General features: G+C 53.6%; 1 protein-coding gene across 2 annotated transcripts in view; it reads right to left on the minus strand.

The window, feature by feature from the left end:
- ADA (adenosine deaminase) overlaps positions 1–15,008 on the minus strand; it is a 28,084-nt gene extending 13,076 nt beyond the window's left edge. Inside the window, exons 1-2 of one of the 2 annotated variants that reach the window (XM_008515560.2) lie at positions 14,833–15,008; positions 4,419–4,480 (exon numbers count right to left, since the gene is read on the minus strand). In XM_008515560.2, the coding sequence (XP_008513782.1) occupies positions 4,419–4,480; positions 14,833–14,865 (95 nt within the window). In that variant the 5' untranslated portion in view covers positions 14,866–15,008. The remainder of the gene's footprint in view (positions 1–4,418; positions 4,481–14,832) is intronic. The other variant, XM_008515568.2, reaches the window with a different exon arrangement.
- Positions 15,009–26,103: the final 11,095 nt, after the last annotated feature.

Raw genomic sequence — 26,103 nt, forward strand, 5'->3', positions numbered from 1 at the left:
TAAAGTCTGCCCCCTTCCCCTCTGGTGGCTCTAGGCCCTACAGGTGCTCAGCAGATACCACCAAGGGGTCACCCTGGTGCCTACCAGTCCGCCCGCTGTGGTCCCTCTCTGGCCCCCCGTCCCCGGGAGACACCATGGGGGAGATGGCAGCTCTGGTACCGTTCTGGAACCCAGAGGTCAGATGCTCAGTGCGCACGGCTGGCCACCCTGCCCCAGAGTTGCCCTCACGAGGCCGTCCCCAGGAACCGTGGCCTCTGCAGAGCGTGCGCCAGTTGTTCAATACCACAGTTTGAATATCTTTCTGGGAGCCAGTGGGTGGAAGGCAGAGGAGGCGACACTGAGTCTCTGGCTGCCACACTGCCAACCATGGCGGCCACATCTGCCCTGGGCCCATTGTGCGTGATTCGCCCGATGGTCTTCTTCCAGTTCCCATGACCCCTTTGCTCCTGGTGGCGCTCTTCCTCTGACCATTGTCTTCCAGACTCTTTCTCTTCCTGCCCAGATGTCATCTCCTGTCATGGATTTCAACTGAGGATCCACAGGTCCCCACTTTCCAATTCTCTCCCTCTACACACCAACGTCTGAGGGCCTATGATGTGCTGGGCGCTGGATGGATGGCAGTGACTCAGACAGACCCGTGTGTCTGACCACCTCTGAAAGGCAGGGCACATGAGCCACCTCCCTCCCCCTCCCAGGCTCCACACTTCCAAATACAGCTCCTCCGTCCACGCAGCTGCCCAGACCAGAGATGGGGCCTCCCCCACACTCTGGCTCCCTTGCCCACCAACAGCTGGTCCCCAAATCCTATTTTACTTTCTAAATATTTCTCCCAACCTCTCTCAACAGCCACCAAGAAAGCTCTTTTCACCGCCCCCCCCCCCCCCCACCCCCAGAGTGGCCTGGGAAGGCCTCTCGGAGGAGGTAACATTTAAGCAGGAGAGCTAGAGAGGGGAAGAGAGAAGGAGGGAGCAGGAACAGGGTTCCAGGCAGGGGAAGAGCCTAGGCCAAGGGCTCCACAGACTCAGTGAGGGAATGGGAGGGCAGGCAGGGTCAGCGGTGGATGACGGGTCAAGGACCAGAGGGCGGGCTTCACAGGAGTGGGGACTTTATCCTGAAAGCACCAGGAAGCCACTCAAGGATTTTTCTCAGGGGAGCAGCATGAAAAAATTTACTTTACGAGCTCCTTCTGGCTGCCATGTGAGGGTCAGGTCAGAGGGAAACCAGAGCAGAAGATGGAGAGCTCCCACAGTGGTCCCACTAGGGGACAAACAGCACAGACTCTCCATGCAGCGTGACACAGGCCTTGGCCTCCAGAAGCTGCTCAGACTGAGCCGGAACGCTCCTGCCTGGGGCCCAAAGTTGAGGCAGGAAGTTGTTGTTCTAGGGCCCTGGGTCCTGCTGCCACAACAGCCACTCACAGCAGCCGGGGCTCCTCCTGGGGCCAAGCTCAGTTCTTAGAGGGTGCCCTCTCGCCCAGTCAGCACAGCCACGCCCTGGGGCGCTGTCCAGCCCTTTGCCCGCCTTGGCAGTTAAGTTGTTCCGGTAGCATAACATCACAGTAGGCGATGCTCCTACAAGGAGCCCAGTGAGCAGGACGAGCTCAGGTTTTGGAGTTCAAAGTCCATCTCCCTCCTGTGGGTGCCATATCACCATGGGCAAGAGCTCTCCCCTCTGTGGACCGCCACGTCCCTCTCAGGAAAAGGATTTCTTTCCGAGGGTGGAGAGGGAAACAAATGAGGCTACTTATGTGTCCTGGGAAAGACAGCTGACTCTGAAGCCAAACGGCCTGGGATTGAATCCCAGCTCTGCTATAAAGGCTGTGTGACCTTGGGAAAGTTACCCAATCTCTCTGTTTACTAGGTCTAGCATGTTTGAGAAACACCCGGTGTGGCTAAGCAAAGAGTAGTAAAAGAGGTCAGAGAGTTAATGAGGGCTTTGTAGGACTTAGGGGCCACATGCAGACTTTGGCTTTGACCCTGAGCAAGATGGGAGTGTTGTTGGGTTTTGAATAAGGGCGTGAGCTGATCAGACTGTGTTTTAAGACCATTGTTCTGACTACAGTAGTGTGGGGATCGCAGATGGAGGAGGACAGAGCAGACACCTGGAGACCAGTCAAGAGGCCTCTGTAATAGCTCAGATGAGGGATGCTGGGGGCTCAGGCCTGGGTGGTGACAGAGAGGAGCGAGTGACCAGATTCAGAATGTGCTTTGGAGAAAGAGCCGACAGGGCGTGAAGGAGCTTGAGAAAGAGGAGGAAGAAGGCCCCGGGGAGGATGGAATCGCAGAGCTGAAGGAAGAAGAAACAAGTGAGAACAGTCGACTGAGGCAGAAAAGGGGCCACTGATTTGGCCTGGAGGCAGAGAGCTCAGAGGCCAGATGCCCCCGCTTCCCTCCCAGCCCTGGCCCCACCCGGCGTCCTCCAGCGTGTTTATGGGTGTCCATATCTGAATCTGGCCAACTCCCAGGTCCCCCTCCTGCTGACCTCGAGATCAAACTCCAGCTGGCAGCCACCCCCTCCTCCAGGGCCTAGACTGCTCCCCGGACACCGAGGCGACATGGAATAGGGGAAATCCAACCGGCCGCCTACACTGGCATCTCCTTCCCTTCTTCCCTCCACCCCACCCCAGACATTCTGGCCTCTTGCTCCGCTAATGAGTGCCCTATGACCCCCTAACGAGCACAGCAATTAGATCTCATCTTGGTGGCTAGCGACCTGCCCTAATGGCCTCATTAGGGGCCTGCAGCAAAGGTCAGTGGCTTGACATGGGCAAAGGACAGGCAGAGGGAAACCAATGGCTTCACCCCATTTAGCCAGAGTCATATGTTGTAGTTAATGCTATCATGGTCAAATGACACTGATGGATCACTTAGCACGCTCAGCCCTGGGTAAGCATTTTTCCTACATGACTTCACCTTACCTCCAGCTGGCAGGGTAAGGGTCCAGGCATGGACTCAGGGTCACACCTGTGCTTACTGGACAAGTAGCCTCACCTATCAGGACTCAGTTTCTCATCCATAAAATGGAGATAATTACAGACCTACCTCACAAGCTGTCATGAGGACTCAGTTATGTTAACCCAGGTACAGCGCTTAAAGCGATGCTTGGCATGCAGTAAATGCTAATATTCTTATATAGTTAAATGGAAGTTAAATCAATTGTTGCTTCCTAGGGCAGAAAAAGGTCAGTGGAAGTACGATGAGATGGAGACAAGTGTTCTCGCCAGTACTCTCTCAGGGGCTTGGAAAAGATGCTCCCAGGAATTGGGGGCAAATTCCCAGGATTTCCCAATTCCCTTCTGAGGCTCACCGAGGCGATTCTGGCTTAGGGAGCAGAGCGTCCAAATCTGGGTCCAGAGCTGAGCTGCTCAAGGCAATGAGGGAGAGGTGGAGCCCTCCCAGCTCCAAACAAAATGAACGTTGGGTAAATACAGGAAGGACACCGTCTGCTGAGGGAGAGGCGGGGTGGAGTGGAGGAGGGGCCCCATCTCCCAGGTCAGCTCTGGAGGAAGGCCCTATTCTAATCCTCAAACTACCGAGGCCAAGGCCACAGCGAGGAAACAATGTGTCCAGATTTGAATCCAGATCCACTGGCCCCCAAAGTCCCTGTTCTTAAGTGCTGGACCTAAGAGAGGGGCCATGATGAGCCCTTGAGGTGGGGGAGGGAGGGGTGGATCTCCCTTACTGGGGGGCCCTGGGGACCCTTGGGCCCAGCAGCATCCACGAGAGCTGAGGCAGGAGGTGCCTTCTCATTTGGAAGATGAGGGGTTTGGGCCCAGAGAGGGGAGCCAGCTCTCCACGCCTCCCAGTAGGTTACCACCATGATGGTGCAGGAAGAGCTTCGGGGTCAGACCATGCGGGGTCACTGACCATCCTATTTCCTTGTCATGTGGCCTTGGGCAACTGCCTTCACTTCTGAGCCTGCTCTCTCCTCAGGGAGATGGAGACAGCAACACCTGCCTCCTCCAGGTGGGGAGGGATTAAATCGCTGACTCAAGGAGAGGGCCCGGCCCAGCACTGGGAGATGTTCAGCAAATGTGTACCAGAATCTTGTGTGGGAGTGTCACCTGCCACGAGCTCTTGACCAAGTCAAAAAACAGTGACCGCTTCGGCTCTGGGAACTGCCTCCACGTGTGTGTACGTGTGCGCAGGTGTGCAAGGTGAGGCAAGCTCCTCCTGGCTCACCTGGCAGCTAGAGGACAAGAGTCCAAGGCACAGAAGGCAGAAGACTTGGGCTGTGGGTCTCCAGCTCAGGGCTGAGGTCCCCGTGTCCCCACACACCCCCTCTTCTGGCTGGGGGCTGGCTTGATCCCACAGGGATACAGGAAGGAGCACCGACCCTGGAATTCTCCAGAGGCTTCTTCGTCCAACGTGGACCCCGCCCAAATCCTGGGGAGGAAGGCCTCTCATCCACGGACTCACCTGCCATAGTATAAGATGGTCTCGGGCCTGATGGCTCCATCCAGGTGGACATGCAGTTCCACCTGCAGGGGCAGAGGGAAGAGAGAGATGAGAACACACACCTCCATGAAGGCCTGAAGCACCCGTGAGAGGGTTCGTGTTAGTACAAACCATGATAACCACTGGTCACCACTTACAGGACGCTTCACATACACCACCAGACTCCTCACACACACCATCTCGTGTGATCCTTGTCCGTAGGGTGGATTTAACTGTAATCTCTATCTTTCCTAGCTGAGACCAGTGAGGTTCAGAGAGGTTAACTAACTTGTCCAAGGCCACACAGCAAGCAAGTGATGGAAGCAGAAACCCAACCCAGTGCCTTTGCTCTCCACCACAGCTGCTAAGTGGCAGATGGGAATTCTAACCCCAGCCCATTTCTGAAGCTGGTGGTCTTAAACATGAGGCCAGCCATGGTCCCGTAGGAACTACAGAGCCCCCAGCCACCACAGTGGCCGATGCTGCTCTCACCCAACTCACTCAACAAAATCCAACTTGAACAAAAAGGGCTGACCTGACTTCTTGGACTAGTGAATAACACAGTGCAATTCAAAAATCAGGCTCCATTTTCAAAAGCAGGTGTTACTTAAGCATAGCTTACCAGGAATCAGTACCAGGCCACACAAGACCTCTCCAGTGCTCTAGAAACGGCATCGATCTGTGGCCAACTTAGCGATCACCTCCCACGTGCTCAGCCCCACGGGCACCACCCCGCACACAAAACCAAGAGTGTAAGCACAGGGACTGTGGAGACAACCCCGTCAGGCTTGGGCTCCCAGCTCTGCCCCTTCTCCTGCTGTGTGATCCTAGATAACACGCTTATCTCTCTGAACCTATTTCCTCAACTGAAAAGCAGCAGGAAAGACCACCTCCCTGTCCAAGAACAACTGCACAGCTTTAAAAATACAGTGTAGTGGACACGCGTGGCCCACAGGAAACAGCCCGTTGTTTTCCGTGAGCTGTTAAGAGAAGCACAGCCGACACTAGGAGACAATGGGAAAGCGACTCTGCCATCCGCCCATTCCAGGTCACGGAGGAAATGCTCCCCCGCCAGGGGGAGAGAGATCCAGAAAACTCTCAATTGACATCTCCCCCAGGGTGGTGCCTTCTCTGGCACTTGGGGACTTGGACAAGAAAGTGGCTGCCCTGGCTGGGGAGGGAGGGAGTGGTCAGGGAGCTGTTGGCCCAAGGGCATCCCGGGAGCACATAAAGAGCTGCCTCCTGCAGAGGAAACCCAGCCTGGGGCCAGGGACACGGCAGGAACAGAGCCACCCAGCCCTCCTATCAGCAGGACATCTGAGTAATCAGATCTCTCTGGAAGTCATCCAGCCAGCAAAGGACAGAGCAGCACGCTACCCAGACTCGGAGTCAAGTTAGTTATGGATTCCCTGACAAAATGAGTTCAAGGCCCACCCAGCCAAATGTGTATTGGGTTCTCAAAAAATGCTCAGCATTGGGAGCACAGAAGCTTCCAGTCCAGGGAACTGCCGACCAGCTGTGTGACCTTGAAGAGGTGACCTCACCTCTCTGAACCTCCATTTTCGTATCCTTAACCTTCACATGGCCGTGGGTTGGATTCAGCCAGAGAGGCAGCGAAGCATTGTGGTTAGAGCTGGAATCTGACTCCTCCACTCACCCCTGGGGACAGTTGCTTCACTTGCAGTGCTCCGGCGTCCTCATCTGTCCAATGGGGAGGACAACGTGCCTTCCTCCTACGGTTCCTTGAGGCTTAACCGTGTTAACGCACAGTCACGCATCGCTTAACGATGCCAAGTCATTCCCACCTTAAAAACACACAATTCTCTTGACCCACCTCCGCCTCCACCTCCAGCCCCGTCCTAGGCCCTTTCTCCCCCTTCAGGCGTAAAATTCTTGAAAGAATGAACTTTCTCCGTTTCCTTACCTCCACTTATTCCTTACCCTGCTCCTCTATGGGTCCTGCCCCCTTGGCCTCTCGAATGGTTCCTTTAGGGCAGCCTTCTCAACCTTGGCTCCATGTGTTGTGTGTGCATGGATGCGTGTGTGTGTGTGCGTGCTACGCATGCACACATGTATTTTAAACAAGCAGATAATTTAAAACAAAGCAAAACAAAGAACCTGGGCCCGGGCCCACCTCCAAGGATTATGATTTAATTGACCTGGGGTGGGCCCAGTGTGGGTAACTTTCCAAAGCTTCCCGGAGGCTCCTAATGGGTAGCTGGGTTGCGAGCCCCTGCCCCAGGGGTCCCAGCATTCTGTGGCCTTAGCCCCAGGGACATGTTTCTGCTCTCCTACCCTCCACCTCTGGCAGAAACCGACCGTATTCGTTCCCTGTAGCTGCCGAAACAAAATACCACACATCAGGTGGCTTAAAACAGAACCATTTTCTCACAGTTCTGGAGGCTGGAAGTCCAAAATCAAGGTGTCAGCAGGGCCACATTCTGAGAACTGCGTCGTTAGGCCATTTCATCACTGTGCAAACATCACAGAGTGCACTTACACCAACCTAGATGGCGGAGCCTACTACACACCCAGGCTCCATGGTCCCGACCTTATGGCACCGCCATCACCTATGTGGTCCATCATTGCCAGGAACGCTATGTGGCGCGTGACTGTAGTGTGCTTAGACCAGTGCTTGACGTGTAGTAAATACTTCAGCCTCAACTCAGAATCCTTCATTCACCAAACTGTCGCGGCCCTGCTGGCGGTAGGAATGCAGAGGTAAGATAAAGGGACACAGTGCCCCTCCTGTGACGCCTACAGTCCAGAAAGGGAGACGTTAAGTGTCACATTGATAAATGTACAATCACGAGCCAAGACAATCCCTCAGGATGTGCACACACGGTCCTGAGAGAGGTAACAAACAAAAGGACTGACCCAGCCAGCGGGCCAACAGTGGCTTCCCGAGAAAGCAGAGCTCGAGCTGAGATCAGAAGGATGGAGAGGGGCCAAGCGGGCAGAGGTGAGGCGGAGGCAGGAAGGCCAGCCCAGGCAGAGGGAGCAGCGTGTGCAAAGGTCGTGTGGTGGGAGAGGACGTGCGTGTGAGGAACTGAAGCACGGGTTCAGAGAAGGGAGGGCCGTGTGGGCCTCGAGGAGCAGGCGGGTTTTCTCCTGAGCGTGCAGAGAAGCCGTGACGAGGTTTGAAGCTGAAGAGGACGACTCGCAGTGAGACCAGAGAGGCTCCTGCGGGCAAGTTTAGGAGAGGTGACAGTGCCTCGGGCCAGGGTGGCGAGGCAGATGTGGAAAAGCAGGTGGACAGGAGCGTCTAGGATGAGGCTTCAGGCTGGACCCGAGTGGGTAGTGATTCCCACGCTGAGTCAGAGAACTCGGGAAGAAGACCCAGTGCAAAGGGCATCAGGAGGGGTGGGGTGCAGGGAGAGGCACGAGCAGTTACACAGGGATGCCTGTGAGACCTCCAAACGGAAAGGGAGGGAGCCAATGGACATGAGGGTTTGGAGCTCTCAGGGAGACTGAGGCTGGAGATGTAGCAAGAACATGGATGACCGAGGCTGTGGTCTCGAGTGAGCTCACCCAGGAGGGCATGTCGAGGAAAGGGCCTGGGACAAAGCCTTGACGAGCGCCAGCACCCCAGGGCCTTACAGAGGAGAGGGAGCCCTGGGAAGAGTCGCCAGAGAGGCGGGAAGGAAACTGGAACGTGTGGCGCGCAGAAGGCAAGGGGCCACCAGGTTTCAAGGAGGAGTGGCCCCCCGCGAGGTGTAGGCTGAATGGTAGCCCCCCAAAGACGTGTATGTCCCAATCCCCAGAACCTGAATTACCTTAGGAGGCAAAAGACGTGATTAAGAATCTCGAGAAGAGTTTATCCGGATTAGCTGGGCGGGCCCTGCATGCAATCTCCTGCCTCCTTATGAGGAGGGCAGGCTGTTTGAAACCTACACACACAAGAGGAAGCAGCAACGGGACAGGAGGCAGACTGGAGCGATGCTGCCAAGGAACGCCCAGAGTCCCGAGAAGCTGGAAGTGGCACCAAGTCGATTCTCCCCCAGAGCCGTGGACTTGAGCCTTCAGAACCGACAGAAAATAAGTTTGTTGTTTTAAGCTGCTCAGGGTGTGGTCATTTGTTACAGCAGCTACAGGAAACAAATACCGTTGGTTCTTGCCAGGGGTGGAGGAGGAGGAGAGCAGAAACGTCCCTGGGGCTAAGGCCGCTGGGCACGGGGACCCTGGGAGGAGTTCTCCACCCAGAGGCCCATCAGGAGGCCTGGGGAAGCTTCACAAAGTTACCCATGCTTGGGCTCACCCCAGATCAATTAAATCACAATCCTTGGAGGTGGGCCTGGGGACATGTTTTTTTGTGGTGTTTGTTTTTTGGGTTTTTTTTTGAGGAAGATTAGCCTTGAGCTAACATCTGCTGCCAATTCTCCTCTTTTTGCTGAGGAAGACTGGCCCTGAGCTAACATCCATGCCCATCTTCCTCTACTTTATACGTGGGACGCCTACCACAGCATGGCTTGCCAAGCGGAGCCATGTCTGCACAAGGGATCCAAACTGGTGAACCCTGGGTCACCGAAGCAGAACGTGCGCACTTAACTGCTGCGCCACCAGCCAGCCCATTTGTTTTTTAAATAATCCACTTTAAAAATAAAAACACGGGGCCAAGTTGAGAACCACTGCCCTAGAATCATTCCAGAGGCCGGAGGGGACAGAACCCACACTGGAGCAGGGTAAGAAAACGGAGCCAGTTCAGACCACTCTTTCAAGAACTTCACCCCTGAACGCGGAGAAGGAACCTGGGATGGGGCTGGAGGTGGGTGTGGGTCAAGAGAGCTGTGTCTCAAGGTGGGAATGACTTGAGCACGTTTAAACGTCGATGGGGAAGACGGAAGCTGGGTGAAGAGCTGCGTGACGTCACCGAGCAGCCAGGAGAAGTCAGAAGGTGAAAATCAAGCCTGGCGGCGGAGCCTCGGAGTAGGAAAGTCAGGCAATGAATCGGGGCGGTTGTCTCTGCTGCCCTGCCCTGCCCCCTGCAACTCGGTGGGCCTCCATGGCTCCTCCTGGCCAAAGCATTTAGATGCCAATGCCAGACTCCCCAGAGCCCTCTCTCCACTCTGGCACAGCGACTGGCAATGTTCAGGATGGTGTCACCCATCTGACTGGGTCCCCAAATGACTGAGGAAGAGAAACCACACTGAAGGCCTGTGATGGACACACGGCGTGAGCAGGAACGACGCCTACCTCGGCTGTTTGAGGCCCTGCGGATCTGGGGATGTTGGCTACCACAGCGCACCGCAGCCTATCCCGCCGACAACAAGCAAACACACCTCTCTGAACTCATAGTTATAGATCATGCTGGGAAAATGCACCAAGTGTCATGAGAAAAAGAAAACATCCACAGCAGGGGGGCGATTTAGAAAGTGTGTCCAGAAAAGATCACTTTGAGAAGGAGACAAATAGAGGAAGAGTTAGTGTCAGGGAGAAGGAAGGAGGGAGAGAGAATGGTTCCAGGCAGAGGGAGCTGCACGTGCTAAGTGTCTGGATCAGGGAGCTGTGAGGGAAACGGCTCGAGCGCAGAGAATGAGGTTGGTGGCGAGAGATGAGGCCAGAGAGTAAGTCAGGGAGATCTCACGGGTCACACTTAAGGAATCCACTAGAGTTTTAAAATGGGGAGTCACCTTTTAAAAGCTTTTTCTGGCTGCTGTGTGGAGAATGGGTTGGAGGGAAGCCAGAGCAGAAGGCAGAGAGCTGAGGCGGCGGTGCAGAGGGAGACAAGGATGACAGGGAGGCACAGTGGCGCCAAACACGGTAGGTGCTCAGTACAACGAGCTCAGCGGTGTGTGGCGCACCTGGGCAGACGGAAAGCACCTAGGACAGTGCCTGGCACAGCAAAAGTGCTCAGTAGGTGTTGAATGACCAAGTGTTGGTTTCCTCCTCTCCCTGTTCGCTGTCAGCAGTGCTGCGTCCTCTCCCTGCTCTGAGGAAGGGGCTGACCTACCCCCTCGGGCCTCGCAGAGAACCTGGTCAAGGCAGAGTAGCCAGGGTTTCTTGACCAGCCCCCATAACCTGGGCACCGCACTCAGAACCTGGATGAGCCATGGGGGCCCACTTTCAGGCAGATGTCCCCTCCCCTTCTCCGCCCTGCTCTTGGCAATGAGCTGGGCAGTGCTCTCATGCCCCTGTGGCCTCGCTGCAGACTTTTGGGGCGAGGTCAGAAGACAGAGCAGCCCCAGGGCTGACAAATTGTTTCAGCCACACCTCCTCCAGGAAGTCCTCTGTGGTCAGCCACCTGGGCTCCTGTAGCTCCGAGGTGCAGAGCTGAAGGGCCCCGCAGTCCCTTGGGGCCTCCTGCTGACTCAGGGCCTGACTGAGCTCTCAGCTGCCGCTGCTGTGAGCTTCCCCAGAGGTTTCAGGAAGGCAAGGTGAGTCTTCACCAAGGGGGACATCCTGCATGGCAACAGCCTAGGAACTCAGCACAGTTATCCATTTTATAGAAGACTGAGGCTCAGAGAGATGAAGGAACTTGCCCTAGAGCCCAGTCAGTAAGCTGGTTGACCCTAAAGCCAGAGGCCACAACCGCACGCGATACACTCCCTTCCTCCTGCATATCAGCGCACACGATACACTCCCTTCCTCCTGCACATTAGTGCTGAGTCAGTGCTGCTCAAATCTAAGCAGACTGATGAGTAAACAGGTGGAGGATGTTGATGAATGGCAGCTAGCATTGGCGGGCCCCCCCCACCCCGCCCCCGGCCAGGTCTGCACTTGGTGTTTTACGTGGGGTGAATACGAGTATGATTCCCATTTTACAGCCAGGAAATTGAGGCACAGAGCAGTTAAGTAACTCACTCAAGCGCCCCCCAGCTGAAAAGTGGGCCCAGTCAGCCTGGCCCCAACTAGTTTCAATTCCTTGCTGTTCTCCTTCCGTGGTCACAAGGACACCAGAGGTTCTTTCTTTCTCCATCCTGCTGCTCTGGGGCCTCAGAGCCCTAGGGGATGCGGGTGAGCCTGCCCAACACTCGGGTCGGTACAGACTCAAACTTCACTCCTTCCCAAAGCCAGGCCCCGGGCCTACCCTCCCCTGCCCCAGGGTCACCCCCTAGGACAACTGGGCAAGTGGACAAGTTTCTCCCAGCTCACAGGGCCCCTTCCTGCCCGAGCCAAGCCCACCCTGAGGCCGGATGTGGAATCAGGAGGCTGGCTGGCCGCCCCCGCCTCACTGTGTGACCACAGACACCCCACTTCCATCACCCACTGCAGCCCGGGGGAGGGAATGTACAAACCTGAGGGCCTGCTGCTTGCCAGCCAGTCAGCACATCGATTCCCCCGGGACCCCAGGACCTTGGTTTTATCAGCCTATTTCACAGAGAAGGGAGCTGGGGTTCAGGGAATTGTCCACCTGAGCTCTCAGCTGCTAAGAGCCAGGAAGGGATCCAGTCTCAGTCCATCTGAAGCCCAAGGCCACCCTGATTCTAACTCCTGCCCCCACACCCACCCCAAAGCGCAGTGGCAAATCAGCAAAGTTAACAGCTTCGACTTGAGTTTTAGGGAGATCTGGGTTCACATCAAGCTCTGCAAGCTCTGCTGCTTTCCGGCTGTGTGACTGGCAAGTTCCTTCCCCTCTCTGAGCCTCAGTTTCTTCATATGTAAATGAAGATGATAGGACCCACTTCAGAGGACGGTTGTGAGCAGTGAGGGAGTTAATATATGCAAAGCAATAAGAACAGCACCTGATCCGGAGCAAACATTCAAACATGAGAAAGAAGCAAGTACACTGGGACTTAGCTCCCACTCGCCTCTGCATCAGGAAGGGGCAATTTTGAGACCCTGCGGTTCTGACCCGAGCCAGCTCACTCGCCAGTCCACAGCTTCGAGGCTCTCAGCTTTTGAGCAGCCTTGGGCAGGTCACTTCGCTTCTCCAGCTCAGTTCCCTCATCTGTAGATGAGATGAAGACATCTGCCTTGTTGAGCTGTCCAGAGGAATCCGTGAGATAAGTCACGGAAGGTGCCTGGTACCCACAAACACTCAGATGACAGCCACTGTTAGTACTGTTACAATAACAGGCACGCGACAAGCACTGCCCTCCGTGACAAAGAACTCCTGAGGCCTGCGGGGTTTTCCAGCCTTCCCTCCTGTGGAAACACGCTGATAAGGGCCATCCCTCTGTCCCTCTTTGTGCTTCCTCCAAGGCCCAACAGGTGCTCAGGAAGCATTTGATGGAATGACACAATCAAACCAGGTAGGCAGCTGCCTAGGGTCTTGCTACTCCAAGCGTGGTCCATGAACCAGCAGCATCAGCATCCTCTGGGAGCTTGTTAGAAGTGCAGCATCTTAGGCCCCACCCAGACCTCCTGACTCACAGTGTGAACAGTAACAGAAGTCAGGTGATTTGAGTACACATAAGGTCCGGAAAGCACGGCCCCGCTCTGCCTTCTTAAAGCTGGCCAGGTCCTGGGCCTCACCTGGTGGTCAGTATGAGAAGCCAGAGAGCCCAGCAGAGGCTCCTGTCCCAGAGGCCTGCACCTGGGGCTCTGGCATCTCCACGGCCCCAAAGGCTTCTGCAGAGGCAGTTCAGGGAAGCTGGTTAGGGGCACGGCATTTCTTAAGCCAGCCTCCCTGGGCTCAGCTGGGCCACTTCCTAGCTGTGATCTTGGGTCTAGTTAACCTCTCTGTGCCTCTGTTTCTTCATCTATAAAATGAGATGACATCAGTTACCTTGCAGAGTCACTGCTAGGATCAAGTGAATTAATGCAGGTAACGTGTTCAGAATGGTGCCTGGCACGGAGCAATAACTCGGTAAGCCCCAGCTATCAATACTAATATCCTCATTATTATCTGCTCCACCCACGGGAGGGCAAGGAGCTGGCTCTGGTTACAGGGGCTCCGAGATTCATGCTCCTTCTGGCTTCCCCTACCAGCTCAGGCACGTTCCTGCCTCATGATAATATAAAAGTTATCACACCTCACGTGCACAGCGGGTATCCTGGCAAGCATCAACCATAACTTCCGGACCCTCCCACAAGCAGGTGGGGCTCATTTCCCAGGGGTGGGAGCTGAGGCCCAGAGAGCAGAAGCATCTGCCACCTTGAGTCAGAGGAGAAGATTGGGTGAAGCCAAAAAAATGGGGATAATAGTCCCTCCCTCGTGGGGCTATTATAAACGTGTTGCAAGGATCAAATTGGCGTATACAGCAAGTTCTACAGAAGTGTTGCTTTTTACCTTCATAACTCCCATTTCATTCCCAATCAAGGGGCTTTGTCTGCTGTCTTAGGATTCATATCAGGGTAAGATGCTTCCCCAGCCCAAAGGCAGAGAGAATTCAAAAGCATTAAAAAAAAAAAAAAAGCCTTCAAAGGGAAGAGGCACTAATGTCCGGGCACGGGGCATCCAGACGGGGTGTGGAGGAGGCATGAGGTCGGGGCAGGAGTGCTGCCCTCGCACTTGAAACATCTGGCAGGGAGTAGCTGAACATCTGCCCTGTGGTGGGGGCATCAGCAGTGGGGGCCAGGGCTTACTCCACAGAGCGTCCCCTCTCTTCCCCTCCAACTCACACACAGGCTTGTCACCAACACTTTGTAGTAGCCATCATCATCCCTCACATCTGTCTCTCGGAGAGGGAAGCTGAGGCCGACTGAAGCTCACTCCTTCCCCAGACCCCCAGCTGTCTCAAACCCCACTAGCTGATTCACTCTGCTGGGTGGATTCCTGGGTCCCCCCCCTCCCTGGGCTGAATCCCAGTGCTCCCAAGCTCGCCAAGTGGGCCCGGACCCTCCCTGACCGCACCATTCCCAAGGCACCACAGCTGGTGGGAGGAGGGACAGGAAGTTATCCCCCAGAGCCAGCAGCTGTGGCTTAGCCCCAAGTGAACTCTACCAGGGCCCAGGGCCCACCCAGCCCCTCTGCCCCTAGCGTGGAGAGAGGGGGCCCTGCTCCCCACCCTCCCCTCCCCTCCCCGGCATGGCTCATGATTCTTGGGCACATCCACCAATGTGGGCTCTTCCCCGCTTATGAAGCAATCATAGTGTTGGAGTCTAAACCTGTTACTGTTCACTGAGCGCTCAGGATGCCTTGTCCACAGCACTAAGTGCCTAGAGGTGTGGACACTGGGCCCCATTTTACAGGTGCGGTTCAGAGAAGTCAAGCCCCACGCCTAGGCTCACACAGCTGCTCAGGGCAGGGCTGGAAGCCCATTTGAGAGATCTATCTAGTGAAACTGAAACCCACATGGTCTAAGTCAGAGGCAGAAGCAGAACTCGGAGGCCAGCTAGGGGCGCCCCGGATTCAGGACCCTCCCTGCCTCGTTGGCTCTCGTTCGACAGCCTGGAGGCGGGCAAGGGCCTGAACTAAAGGAAGGAAGCGCCTGCAGGGGCCCACTTCGCCCCTGGGCCCGCCAGCCAGACAAGGAAGCAGACCCCCGGACCCCGAGGCCCCGCCCCCGCTCACTTTGGGCTTGTCGAAAGCCGGCGTCTGGGTCATGGTGCCAGGTGTGCGCGGCGGCGCTGCGCTCTCCGCCGGAGGCCGAAGGTCCCTGCACGGTGGGTGGCCGGAACGCTTCCCGGGCGGCCCGCCACGCTCCTCTTAACCGGGCCCGGCCCCGCCCCCGGGCCCGCCCCGGGCCCGCCCCTCCCGAAGCCCCCGCCCCGCCCGAAGCCCCCGCCCCGCCGTGCCCAGCTGCGCTTTCCTGCAATTCCCCCCCAGCACCCGGGACAAACCCGAGTTCCCTCCGGGCCGTGGTCAGCCCGAAAACCCCGGCCCGGGACGCGGGCTTGCAGCCACCTGTGAGCTCAGGCTGCAGCCGTCCGGCCGGGCTCTGCCTCCGGCCCGGCCCCTGAAGCCCGCTCACGCTGCTGCCCCCGCGCCTGCTGCGTGCCAGGCCCGCGCTGGGAACCTGCGCGCATCACAAACCTCGTGGGGCTTGCACTCTACTGGGCGAGTCACACGCTCCACACCTAATCACACAACACAAATGTGTAATTAGGGAGCTTTAATGGGGACCAGCCGGGGCCTGCAGATCGGGGGAAGGCTTCTCTGAGGACTTGAAGGAGTTTCCCGGCGAAGGGGGTTGGGGTGGGTGGGGGTGGAGTGGAAGTGGGCAGCCCGGGTGGAGAGGCCATCCTATGTGAGACCCCAGGAGATGGGGAATGCAAGCAGGGGACGGGGGCACAGCAAATCCCCTCCTAGGCATTTACCCTCGAGAAACCTGAGCCCCTGCAGCCAGAGAGCATCTTGGAGAATGTTCACGCAATGCTGTTTTTGTTAACAAAAACAATGGAGACACCCCAAATGCCGATCCACAGGCGAGTGGGCATTTCACACCATGGACTATTACACAGCAGCGAAACTGACTGAACTTCAGCTGTAGACAACGACGCAGATCTGGCTCAGAAAAAAATGTTGGGTGAAAAAATAAGTCACAGGAAACTATAGATTATCATGCAACTTTGAGAATGTATAATAAAAGCAAAATCAAAAATATGCATGTTTAGACACATACATCAGTAGAAAAATTTAAAGCAAGGGAAAGTTAAACACCAGTTTGAGAAGAATGGTTATCTCAGGGGAATGGAGTGGGGGAGGAGGCACACACAGGTGCACTCGGGTTGTTGATCCTCTTCCAGTACTTGGATGGGATGGTGGTTTTATTTCATTTCATTATATTATAAAGAAATTAACAAGTCCATAAATAAAGAGAAAAGAGAGGCATGATAGAGTCAAACTTTTATTTGGAAAAATACTCTCCAGCTACTCGAAGTGTGGTCCAGGAATCATCAGCATTGAGATCATCTGGGAGCCCGTTAGACCCGCAGACCCTCAGACCCCACCATAGACCTACTGAACTGGAATCTGTATTTTACCAAGCTCCCCAGGTGGCTTGTGTGCACGTTGCAGGTTAAGCCTGGGCTCGCTGCTGTGAGGGGAAGGCCTGACAGAGGGGCCAGATGAAGCAGGAAGGAGGCAACCCAGTGGTCCAGGTGGAGATGCTGGTGACGGTGGGGGAGACGGGGAACACTGGATTCAGGCTACATTTAAGAGGTGAAATCAGCTGGACTTGGGTTGGGTTGTAGTGGGAGTGGGGGAGAGAGTGGGTCAAAAATGATTCTTCAAAGGGTTTTTTTGTAAGACCCTTGCCCGGCTCTCCATGTTACTCAGGATGAATAATAACGGCTCCATTTATTGAGACATACTCAGAGCCAGGTACTCTGAGAAGCACTTTATAAGCACCATCCCATTTACTCTTTACAGCAATGCTGTGAAATAGGAACTGAGCTCCTCGTTTTACAGATGAGAACACTGAGGCTCAGAGAAAGGAACAGCCTGCTTGGTGCATGTGTTGTAAGTGGCAGAGCTGGGATTCCAATTTGAATCTGACTCCAGAACCTTCACTCCCCACCTTGTTACTATCTCCTCAGCCCCTGTCGTGACATTCAAGTCCCTCTCCAACATCAGTCCCACCGATTCCCAGCACGTTCCTCAAAGGCAAGTCAACCTGGATGACTTGCTGGTTGATTAAAGGTGACACAAGTTCTTTGCTATTTCTCCCATTGTGAGATGGAGTTTAATGTTCCTCGTTTTGTACCTGGGCTGGACTGAATGACTTATCTGATTGATGGAATATAGTGGAAATTATATTCCTGGACTTGGAGCCTAGGTCGTAAGAAGCCTTGCAGCTTCCATCGAGGCCTCTTGAACATTCTCTCCAGAAACCCTGAGTCGCTATGTGGAAAGTCCGACTACCTGGAGGCCGTCACCCTGGAGAATCCACGCAGTCACTCTAGTCGACAGTCCAGCTCAGTGCAGCCTGTCTGCCATCCCTACCAGGAAACCAAGCATGTTAGTGAACCCTCCAGACAAGAACAGCTACCTGCTGAATACGTGACTTCAGTCATGCCGTGAGGAACAGAAGAATTACCCAGGTGAGCCCAGCCCGAATCTTGACCTACAAAATTGTGACAGAAAAGACAATGGTTGTTATTTGAAGCCACTAAGTCTCGGGGTGGATTGTTATGCAGCAGCAAATAACAGGGATGCTAGCTCCTCCCCACCCCAGCCCCTCCAGTCTCTGCACCTTAGTTTACTCCATCCTGACACCTGGAAAAGCCTCTTCCCAGATCCTGGACTTGTGCTTTCCAAGCAGGTCAAACCCAAAGGAAAATGATCAGGCCGTGTGCTGCAGATCTCCTAGTTGCCTCACCAGATGCACTCTCTACCCTCTTCCACGCTGCTCTGTGTCAAGCAGCCTGACCACGGTGGAAACACCAATGGGCTCTGTTGCCCTCTGGCTTCTGGTTGGGTTTGGCAGATAGAGGGCACCAGCAGGAGATCAGAAAGTGGGAGGATGGAGAAGTTAGGAAGTTTATTCCCTCTCTTCTTCTTGCACAATTACTGGGTCAATAGGGCCTCTCTACCAAGGCAACAGCTCCTGGCAGGTCCTCTCCTTACCATACTCTTCCCTCCTACCCCTTTCTTGAAAGGCAATGATTCCTTTTGTTACTAGCCTCGGGCCACTGCACTGCCCTTTCCCTAAACCCTGCTCTGAGTTAGAGTTCCCCCAGCAGCAGAGCCTGAGATCAAGATTTGAGTGCAAGTAGTTTTTGTGGGGAGAGATCCCAGGAAACACCGGAAGGGGAATGCGGAAGTAGGACAGGAAGTGAGAGAAGCCGCTATGAGTGGGTGGCCAGACAGAGACCTGGAGCTCAGTCCCTCAGGGGGGCTCTGGGAGGTGATGTAGCATCTGTCTCAGAGTTAACCCAATTGAGGAGTGAGGACGCTGAGGGGGTTTATCCACTCCCTGCCCTCTGACATTGAGGGCTGCTTCCGGGATGTTAACTTCCTGTGCTCAACCCACTGCTAAGCTTGCTCCCCTGGCTGGCAAACCCCTGCGGCAGAAAGAGCTCAAGAGACTGACGCAGGAATTAGCAGTAAGCAGCTGTTGCATAGAGGTGATGCTGCGGGCACGTGGGTGGGGCACTGACAGCTACACCTGCCCACACCTTTGTAAATAATGCTTTGTTTTTTATTTTTCAGCCCTATTGAGGTATCACTGACAAAATTGTAGGATATTTAAAATGTACAATGTGATGATTTGATATACGTATTCATCGTGAAAGGATTCCTCCCATTGAGTTAATTAACACACCCATCATGTCACATATTTACCTCTGGGTTTTTTTTGGTGAGAACATTTAAGTTCTACTTTCTTAGCATATTTCAGTTGTACAACAGTGTTATCAACTATAGTCACCTTTTTATGCATCCGATCCTCATTCCTTATTCATCTTATAACAGAATGTAAATAATTCCTTTATTAAACTCACTCAATTTGAGGGGGTCACCCGGTTCCTGCCAGGACCCTGGGTGATCCAGGCTGGTCTTGAACTTCTCCGCATCAATACACAGTGAGTCAATGTCGACAGAGTTGGAGGAGGGATGGAGAGAGATACCCTCCCCCAAATTCATTATCCACACAGCACGTCGTTCATGTGTGAAGACAAGAGAGCTACATTCTCAAACATGCAGGAGTTCTAACTCTCATCATTCCTGAAAAATCTAGCTCAAGATCTAATTCCGGCCAACAACGAGAAATAAATGAAAACAGAGAACTCATGAATAAGAATATCCCAATCTGAAAGAATACTGGTCGGAGGGATTATCTCCAGTTAAACAAAGAATAAGGTTGTGACAATAACATTGATAACTTAGGACAACAGCATAAATGTAATTGTTAAAGTTGTGAAGGGGAAAGGTTACATAATGAAAAAAAAATCAGGCTTTCAAGGTAGATGCATTAGCTGGGGTAACCCTAGCTACTGTAACACATAGAATGTTACAAATACCTGGCAAATAAGCTAGAAATAGAGTTCTTGCTTCTGTAACAATTCTGGGTGGATGGCAACTCTCTATTCTTTCTGGGACTCAGGCTGAATCTATAACGTGTGGGTCTCAAGGTCACCCTGGAGTTCATCTTTATTCCGCCATTCAGAGGGGGAAGAGAGGGTTAAGGAGTGTTTGGGGTTCAAGGTCCCAGGCTCAGAAGGCCCCTTGAGCCCACTCTCAGCCACGGCACATCCGGGTCGTATGGCCCACTGAATCACGGAGGAGATTGGGAAATGTAGTCCAGCAACTGCCGGGGAAGGAGGGGAGAGTAGGGATGTGGGTGAGCTTCTGGCAGTTTCTGCTGGAGCAGGAGTGCATCTCACTCGAGGAAGCCCTTTTGCTCCCCTTCCCACAATACTTGTCATCATCTTCCCTATATCGGAGAGTCACGTGGCCTTGTCTAATTTTACCGGCCAACTGGATGGTCTTCAAAGGCAGGACAGGTTCCACTGCTCCTGGATCTCCAGTCCTGGCCCAGGGCCTGCTGGAGAGGAGGAGCTTCTTACGTGTTGGTGGAATGATGAAATGTAAGTGGGCGGTTCAGGTCGTTGTTCTCGAGCTCCTGTGATATGTGGGAAGCCCTCACCTGAGCACGACCTTGTGTACAGCGCTGTGCAGGCTCAGGCTGCCTTGGGCTAAGGGAGGGCGAGTGGATGTCTCAGGGAAAGGATTTGACCACAAAGCAAATTAATCCCTCCTCACCCCACACACTTATACAAAATATGTGTCACAATAAAGGCTATCATTTATTGAGCACCAATTATGTGCTGATCACCATGAGAAGGGATTCACGTGTGTGATGTCATCTAGTCCTCCCAGTGGCCCTGTGAGCTGGGTACTGTGATTAATCTCATTTGCTAGTGAGGAAACCAAGGCTCCAAGTGATCACTGGTGAGAGGTGAAACTAGATTTGGGTGTGACTATGCTAGACCTTGGAGCCTGTGCTCTTGACTTCTGTCTGTCTCCAGGAGAAAGCGGGTTAGGTCGGACAGAGCCCGGCCGTCAACTTGATACAGTATGACAAGGGTCATGAAGTATTTCTTCCTCCTTGGCTCTACTGACTTCCTCTGTGAAACTTCAAGCAAGGGATTGGGAAGTCAACAGTTGCAAACTCAAATGCTGACAGAGCAAGCACGGGATGCAGAGAGTCTGGAGTTTGCGCTCCATCCAAGTTCCGTGACTTTGGGCAAGTCCTCTCTGAGCCTTGACTTCCTCACCTGCTGAGTGCAGATAACCATGAGAGCAAGCTCACAGGATAATACACATCCATATCCAGCTCCTGGAATAACCCGTATATATACCTAGCTCATAGGATACCCCATTTATATACCTAGATCATAGGATAACCTGTATATACATACCTAGCTCAGAGTCGGTGCAGTAGGGGAGCAGATGCCCTATTTGAATGCTGCCATCCTGAAACGTGAATCCAGTGTTGTCAGATCCTCCAATTACTCAAGAACAGCCAGAAACCTCAATTTTAATGTTTAAAACATGTTTGAATTTTTAAAACTTGGTATGAGCTAAAGACAACATCTGTGGGCCAGATTTTGCCCCAGCCCTGTGGACTCCATAATAGCTGAGGTCTCTGCAGATTCTGATCTTCTAGTATCTCCAAATAGAAAGAGGAAAAGTGAGGGGTTGTACACAACTTGAATTTATCAGACAGCATTAGGATCAGCTGCATACAACAGAAAACCATAAAATAACAGTAGCCAAAAACAAGAAAAAAGTTGATTTCTCTGTCATGTAAAAGAAGTCCAAAGGTGAGCAATGCAGGGCTGGCATGGCAACTCTTTGAAGATGGCTTCTTCCATCTCTCTGCTCTGTCATCTCCGGCATGTGACCCTTATCCTCATTGTCCAGGCTGGCTGCTGGAGCATTGGCCATCACATCACTGTTTCAATGAGCAGCATGGAAGAAGAGCCTTCTTCTTTTAAAGATACTTCCTGATTTCCTCATAATGTTTCCACTTATATAGTCACATGGCCACATGTAATGACAAAAGAGACTGGGAAATGGCTTGTAGCTGGGAGGCAAGGTAGCTAGTTAAAAGGAGAGGTCCTGTAACTAAAAAAGAGGACGATAATGGATCCTGGAAGGCAACTGGCCATTTCTGCCACATAAAAGAGCCTGGTGAGTGGGGAGTGTGTGTGGATAGGTGTTACCAGGCAGCCGGACTCTGCCGTCCACTTCACCTCTCCTGCCTCATGTGTCTTTGAGCCTCTGACCAAGAGACGAAAAGAAGAGGACAAGACAGAAAGATGCCAGCTGAACATAAGAATGGAAACAGCAACTTACCAAGGACCTGCTGCGTCCCAGGCCCGGTGCTGAGCCCTGTGTGAACACCATCTCAGATTATCTTCTTCCCGCCTCTCCCGCGAGGGAGCCGCCTGCTCTGGCGGGGAGGGGTCGTGTCCTGCCTGTGCCAGCTGGAGTAGGAGACTAGAAACCCAGTTGTCCCCCAGACGGGTAACCAGCCAGCCCTTCTGTTTTAGTTCTGCTCTGCACCTTGGTCTTTGGAGAGTCCTGGTCCCTCCAGTCCTGAGGCTTTCTGAGGATCTATAAATTGCCTTGAGTCCTGATGGCTCCCCATGAACAGTCAGCTTTCAGCTTCTCGGGTTTCTTAAGTCAGTTCCCACTCACCATCTGCTTCCCAGCTTCCAGAATTCAGTCAACTCCTCTTATCTGCTGTTATCTGCTCACGTGGTCTCTTTCTCCCAGTGAATAGGTGTGCTTTTTTTCACATTGCCTTTATGTCATCTTATTGGCATTTCAGAGAACAGTGGAGGTAAATAAATGTATTCAGGCTGCCGAGCCCTCAGCCATCAGGAGGATGGTACTGCATTCACATCCCGCCTCCTCCTCCCTCACTCAGCCCCACAGGCCCGGGGACTCGCAGCGCATGGGGCCCTCTTTCTCCCTCTCTGAGCACAGGCCTGTTTCTCTCCCACCTCCACAGCCCCAGGGGTCCTGCCTCCCTCTTCTCTGCACCCAGACGGGACTGGGCAGGCCTGTGGCAGGTGGCTGTGAGTCCTTGGTGTGACTCATTCCTGAGAAGTTAGGTGTGGGCTTTAATGAGTTAAAATTCAAAGCTGGGGATGACAGCCAGTCATTTCTAAATTGGAATCTCAGAGCAAATCGACACCCAAAGGCATACTCCCACTGTGTTTACACCGGCGTCCAAAGTCAATGCTCAAGAGAAAAGCTGGATGGAGTCGCACTTGTCCTTGCAAACCCCTGAGGAAGGTGTCGGGTTGGACACAGACACACTGGCTCTTGGTGACTCTGACACAACCTGCACTTCCTCCAGGTTTCCTCCCCGTGTCCTGGTTAAGTGCCTGCAGGAGATCCTGGTTTGGGTTGAGAAGCCATGTTGTATGAACAACAGACATCTTGAGACCCTAGAATCCCCCTCATGATGCTCATAAGAGGCACATGGTCCCCAAGAACTAGGGGGACCAGCATCCTGGTTTGGTGGGACTGAGGAGTTTCCTGGGATGCAGGACTTTCAGTGCTAAAACCAAGACAGTTCTGGGGAAACCGGGATGGTTGGTCCCCCTGTGAGAACACCTGTGACAGCAGTTCGCTCCTCGTACACCCTCCGTGGCATGTACTTATTGCACATGCAGCTTCGAATAGTTATTCCCTGCTGTTTACCACCCCACCTGCCCCACCCCGCCCCACCCCACCTTGCCTAGCAAGGCAGGTGATGGAGGGGTTCAGAGAGACCAGGATGCCTGCGTCCAAACCCCAGCTCCAACACTCGCTGGCTGTGAAGTAAGTCACTTCACCTCTCTCTGCCTCAGTTTCTATAAAATGGGAATCATAAGAACAAGTTCTACCCCATAGGGTTGTTGCAAGGATTAAGTGAGTTAATAGATGTGGAACACTTGGAACACACACAGGTCCCTTATCTAAAACCTGATGTCTCAGGGCCCTCATGGGCTTTGGGATTTGGGGCGTTTTTGGGTTTTACAAAGCACATACCAGGGCCAGCCCCATGGCTGAGTGGTTAAGTTCGCATGCTCCGCTTCAGCGACCCAGGCTTTTATTTTTTTTTTAAAGATTTTATTTTTTCCTTTTTTTCCCCCAAAGCCCCCCGGTACATAGTTGTATATTCTTCGTTGTGGGTCCTTCTAGTTGTGGTATGTGGGATGCTGCCTCAGCGTGGTTTGATGAGCAGTGCCATGTCCGCGCCCAGGATTCGAACCAACGAAACACTGGCCGCCTGCAGCGGAGCGCGCGAACTTAACCACTCAGCCACGGGGCCAGCCCCCTCAGTGACCCAGGCTTTTGCCGGTTCGAATCCTGGGCGCAGTCATGGAACCGCTCATCAGGCCACGCAGGAACGGCGTCCCACATGCCACGACTAGAAGGACCCACCACTAAAATTATACAACTATGTAGTGGGGGGCTTTGGGGAGAGAGGAAAAAAAAGATTGGCAACAGATGTTAGCTCAGGTGCCGATCTTTAAAATAAAAAAGCACATGCCATATGTTATATAACATACCAGTGGGGTCGGGGTTAGCATCCCATAATTAAACACATTAATATTTCTGCAGAGAATAATGTATGAATATTCATATATCTGTTCAATTTAGGTTTTTGCCACCAAATGAGTTTTGGTGCTAAACGTAAAGTATTTTGTTCAGAACTTTTCGGTTCTCAGGGGCATAGGTGAGGCATGTAGGCCTGTGTAAGATTTGCTGTCATTATTGTCTGAGGACATCTGGTGTAACCACCGTGGACTCTCTTCTTGAGGACAACTCAGAACTTTTGTGCCCGTGGCCCCTGTGGGTTCAAGGAGTTTCTTAGCAGGGCCTCTGTGTACCAATAGCTCTGTGAAGGCTGAGGCAACACTGTTTTCTTCTTTCTCTACCCAGGCCCTCAATTTAGTGATTTCTCTCTGTTCCTTCCAATATGCTGATGGTAGTGGCGGCGGTGGTGGTGGTCGTTGTTGATGGTGGGTGGTGGGTGGTGGGGTGGTGGTGGTGATGGTGGTGATAGTGGCAGTGGTAGTTGGTGGGTGGTGGTCGTGGTGGGGCTGGTGGTAGTTGATGGGTGGTGAGTGGGGGTGGGGGTGGGGTGGCAGTAGTTGGTAGTTGGCAGGTGGTGGTGGGGGTGGGGGTGATGGCAAACTCAAGTCTCCAGGAGCCTTTCCCAGTCTGAGCTGGGGGAGCCAGCTGGCGCCCAATGGGAGAGGGGACGTACGCAGTGGAGAAATGACCAAGAAGCTGCGTTTCTGGCAAAGCCGCCATGGTTCCAGGCAGTGGTCTGGTCTGGGCAGACGAGATAGTGGAGCCCAAGAGGAGCCCCTCAGCAGCTCCTGGGTGTCTACAAACATCTCCACGGCGGCATCTACAGAAAAGCGTCGGAGGGGAATCTAGAAGTGTCCTCAGTTGGGGTGCATTTTCTCTGAGCACTCCAGGAGAAGCATGGCTGACAGGTACTCAAGGTATTGGGGAGTTACAGCACTACGAGAGGGGAAGGAGAAGCCCCCAGCATAGACATTCCTGTCGCAGCCACCTCAACATGGGATTATCTTGCAAGTTCATTTCTTTCAGGATTCAATTGTCTGGGAGGGAAAATGGACTCCTGCTTCTTGTCAGTGGAGCTTCAGCCATCAAGGACATGGGCCTTTCCCCAAACGGAGAGAGAAGGGGAGGATTGGGGTCGGGCTTCCACACCAGACACATGGCTCTACCCCCTTGGGGAGGGAACCTTATTTTGCCTGTCAAGCATTTCTAAGCCTTATGCAAACTGTAGAATCACCCAGAAGCCATGGCTTCCCCCTCCTCTTTTCATCCCCTCCGCCATCTGGGTGTCCCCTTCCCCTCTTGACCCCACCACCTCAAAAGGGCCCTAGACTTTGAACATCTCCCTCTTTTGATCGTTACGGGCTACAAATGTTTCTTTACGTGCCACACAAAAGGGGCCGAATAACAACTGGAACGCCAGGCTATGGCCAGGAAAGGGTTTTGATTTCGGGTGATGCCAGCCAGGAGATGAGAGTGAGCCCTCAAATTCGTCTCATCTCCTGGAAAGATGAGAAGCCAGGGGGTTCAAAGGTTGCAAGGAATGTGTCTGCTTGTGTGGGGGTGGGGGCAGGGGTGGAGGGGAGTGCGGGAGTGGAGGGGAGCCTGTGGCCTGGCTGGTCGGAGCCTCCCCACCAGCCTGCATCCGGCTTTGGGAGGCTTCTTACAGGGAGGAGGAGGAGATGATAATGAAATCCAGGCGGCTGTCCTTGGTTGTCGGCCTCTGTGGCGGGGATGGTGGGTTCTGGTGCCAGGAAGTCAGGGAGTAAGCGGGAAAGGGGATGAGCACTTTGGTTTGAGCCCCACATATGCTGGGTTCCATGTAGGGGAACCACTGTCAGGGCTGGTGTGATCCTCACCCCGTAATCCAATCTCCTCTCTGCTCACAGGAAAGAAAGATCCCAAGAAGGAACCCTGGGGAGGAGTCAGGAGACTCCAGTCCAAGTTCCAGCTCTGCCCCCAACACACTGTGACCTTGGGCTGGTCCCCTGTCCTCTCTGTGCCTCAATTTCCCCATATCTTTGAGGAAGAGATTGAATTTGATCAGGAGCTGCAAAATCAAATAACTCTAGGAGCCAGGGAGATTAAGTTCAGGGATCGGGGGAACTAGAAAATGCCAGCCGGGCTGGAGGGGGCGGCAGTTACAAACTTCCATCGCCACATGGAAAAGTGTTGCCAGATTTCTGATTTTTCCAGAGAAGCTGTATTGTCAGGAGAGGCTGCTATAACAAACAACCCCAAAGCTCAGGGCCTTAATACCGTAAAAGGTTATTTCCTGATCCCACCACAGTCCAGTGTGGC

This window comes from Equus przewalskii, chromosome 21, assembly GCF_037783145.1.
Source record: "Equus przewalskii isolate Varuska chromosome 21, EquPr2, whole genome shotgun sequence".
In the NCBI taxonomy this organism is placed as follows: Eukaryota; Metazoa; Chordata; class Mammalia; order Perissodactyla; family Equidae; genus Equus; species Equus przewalskii.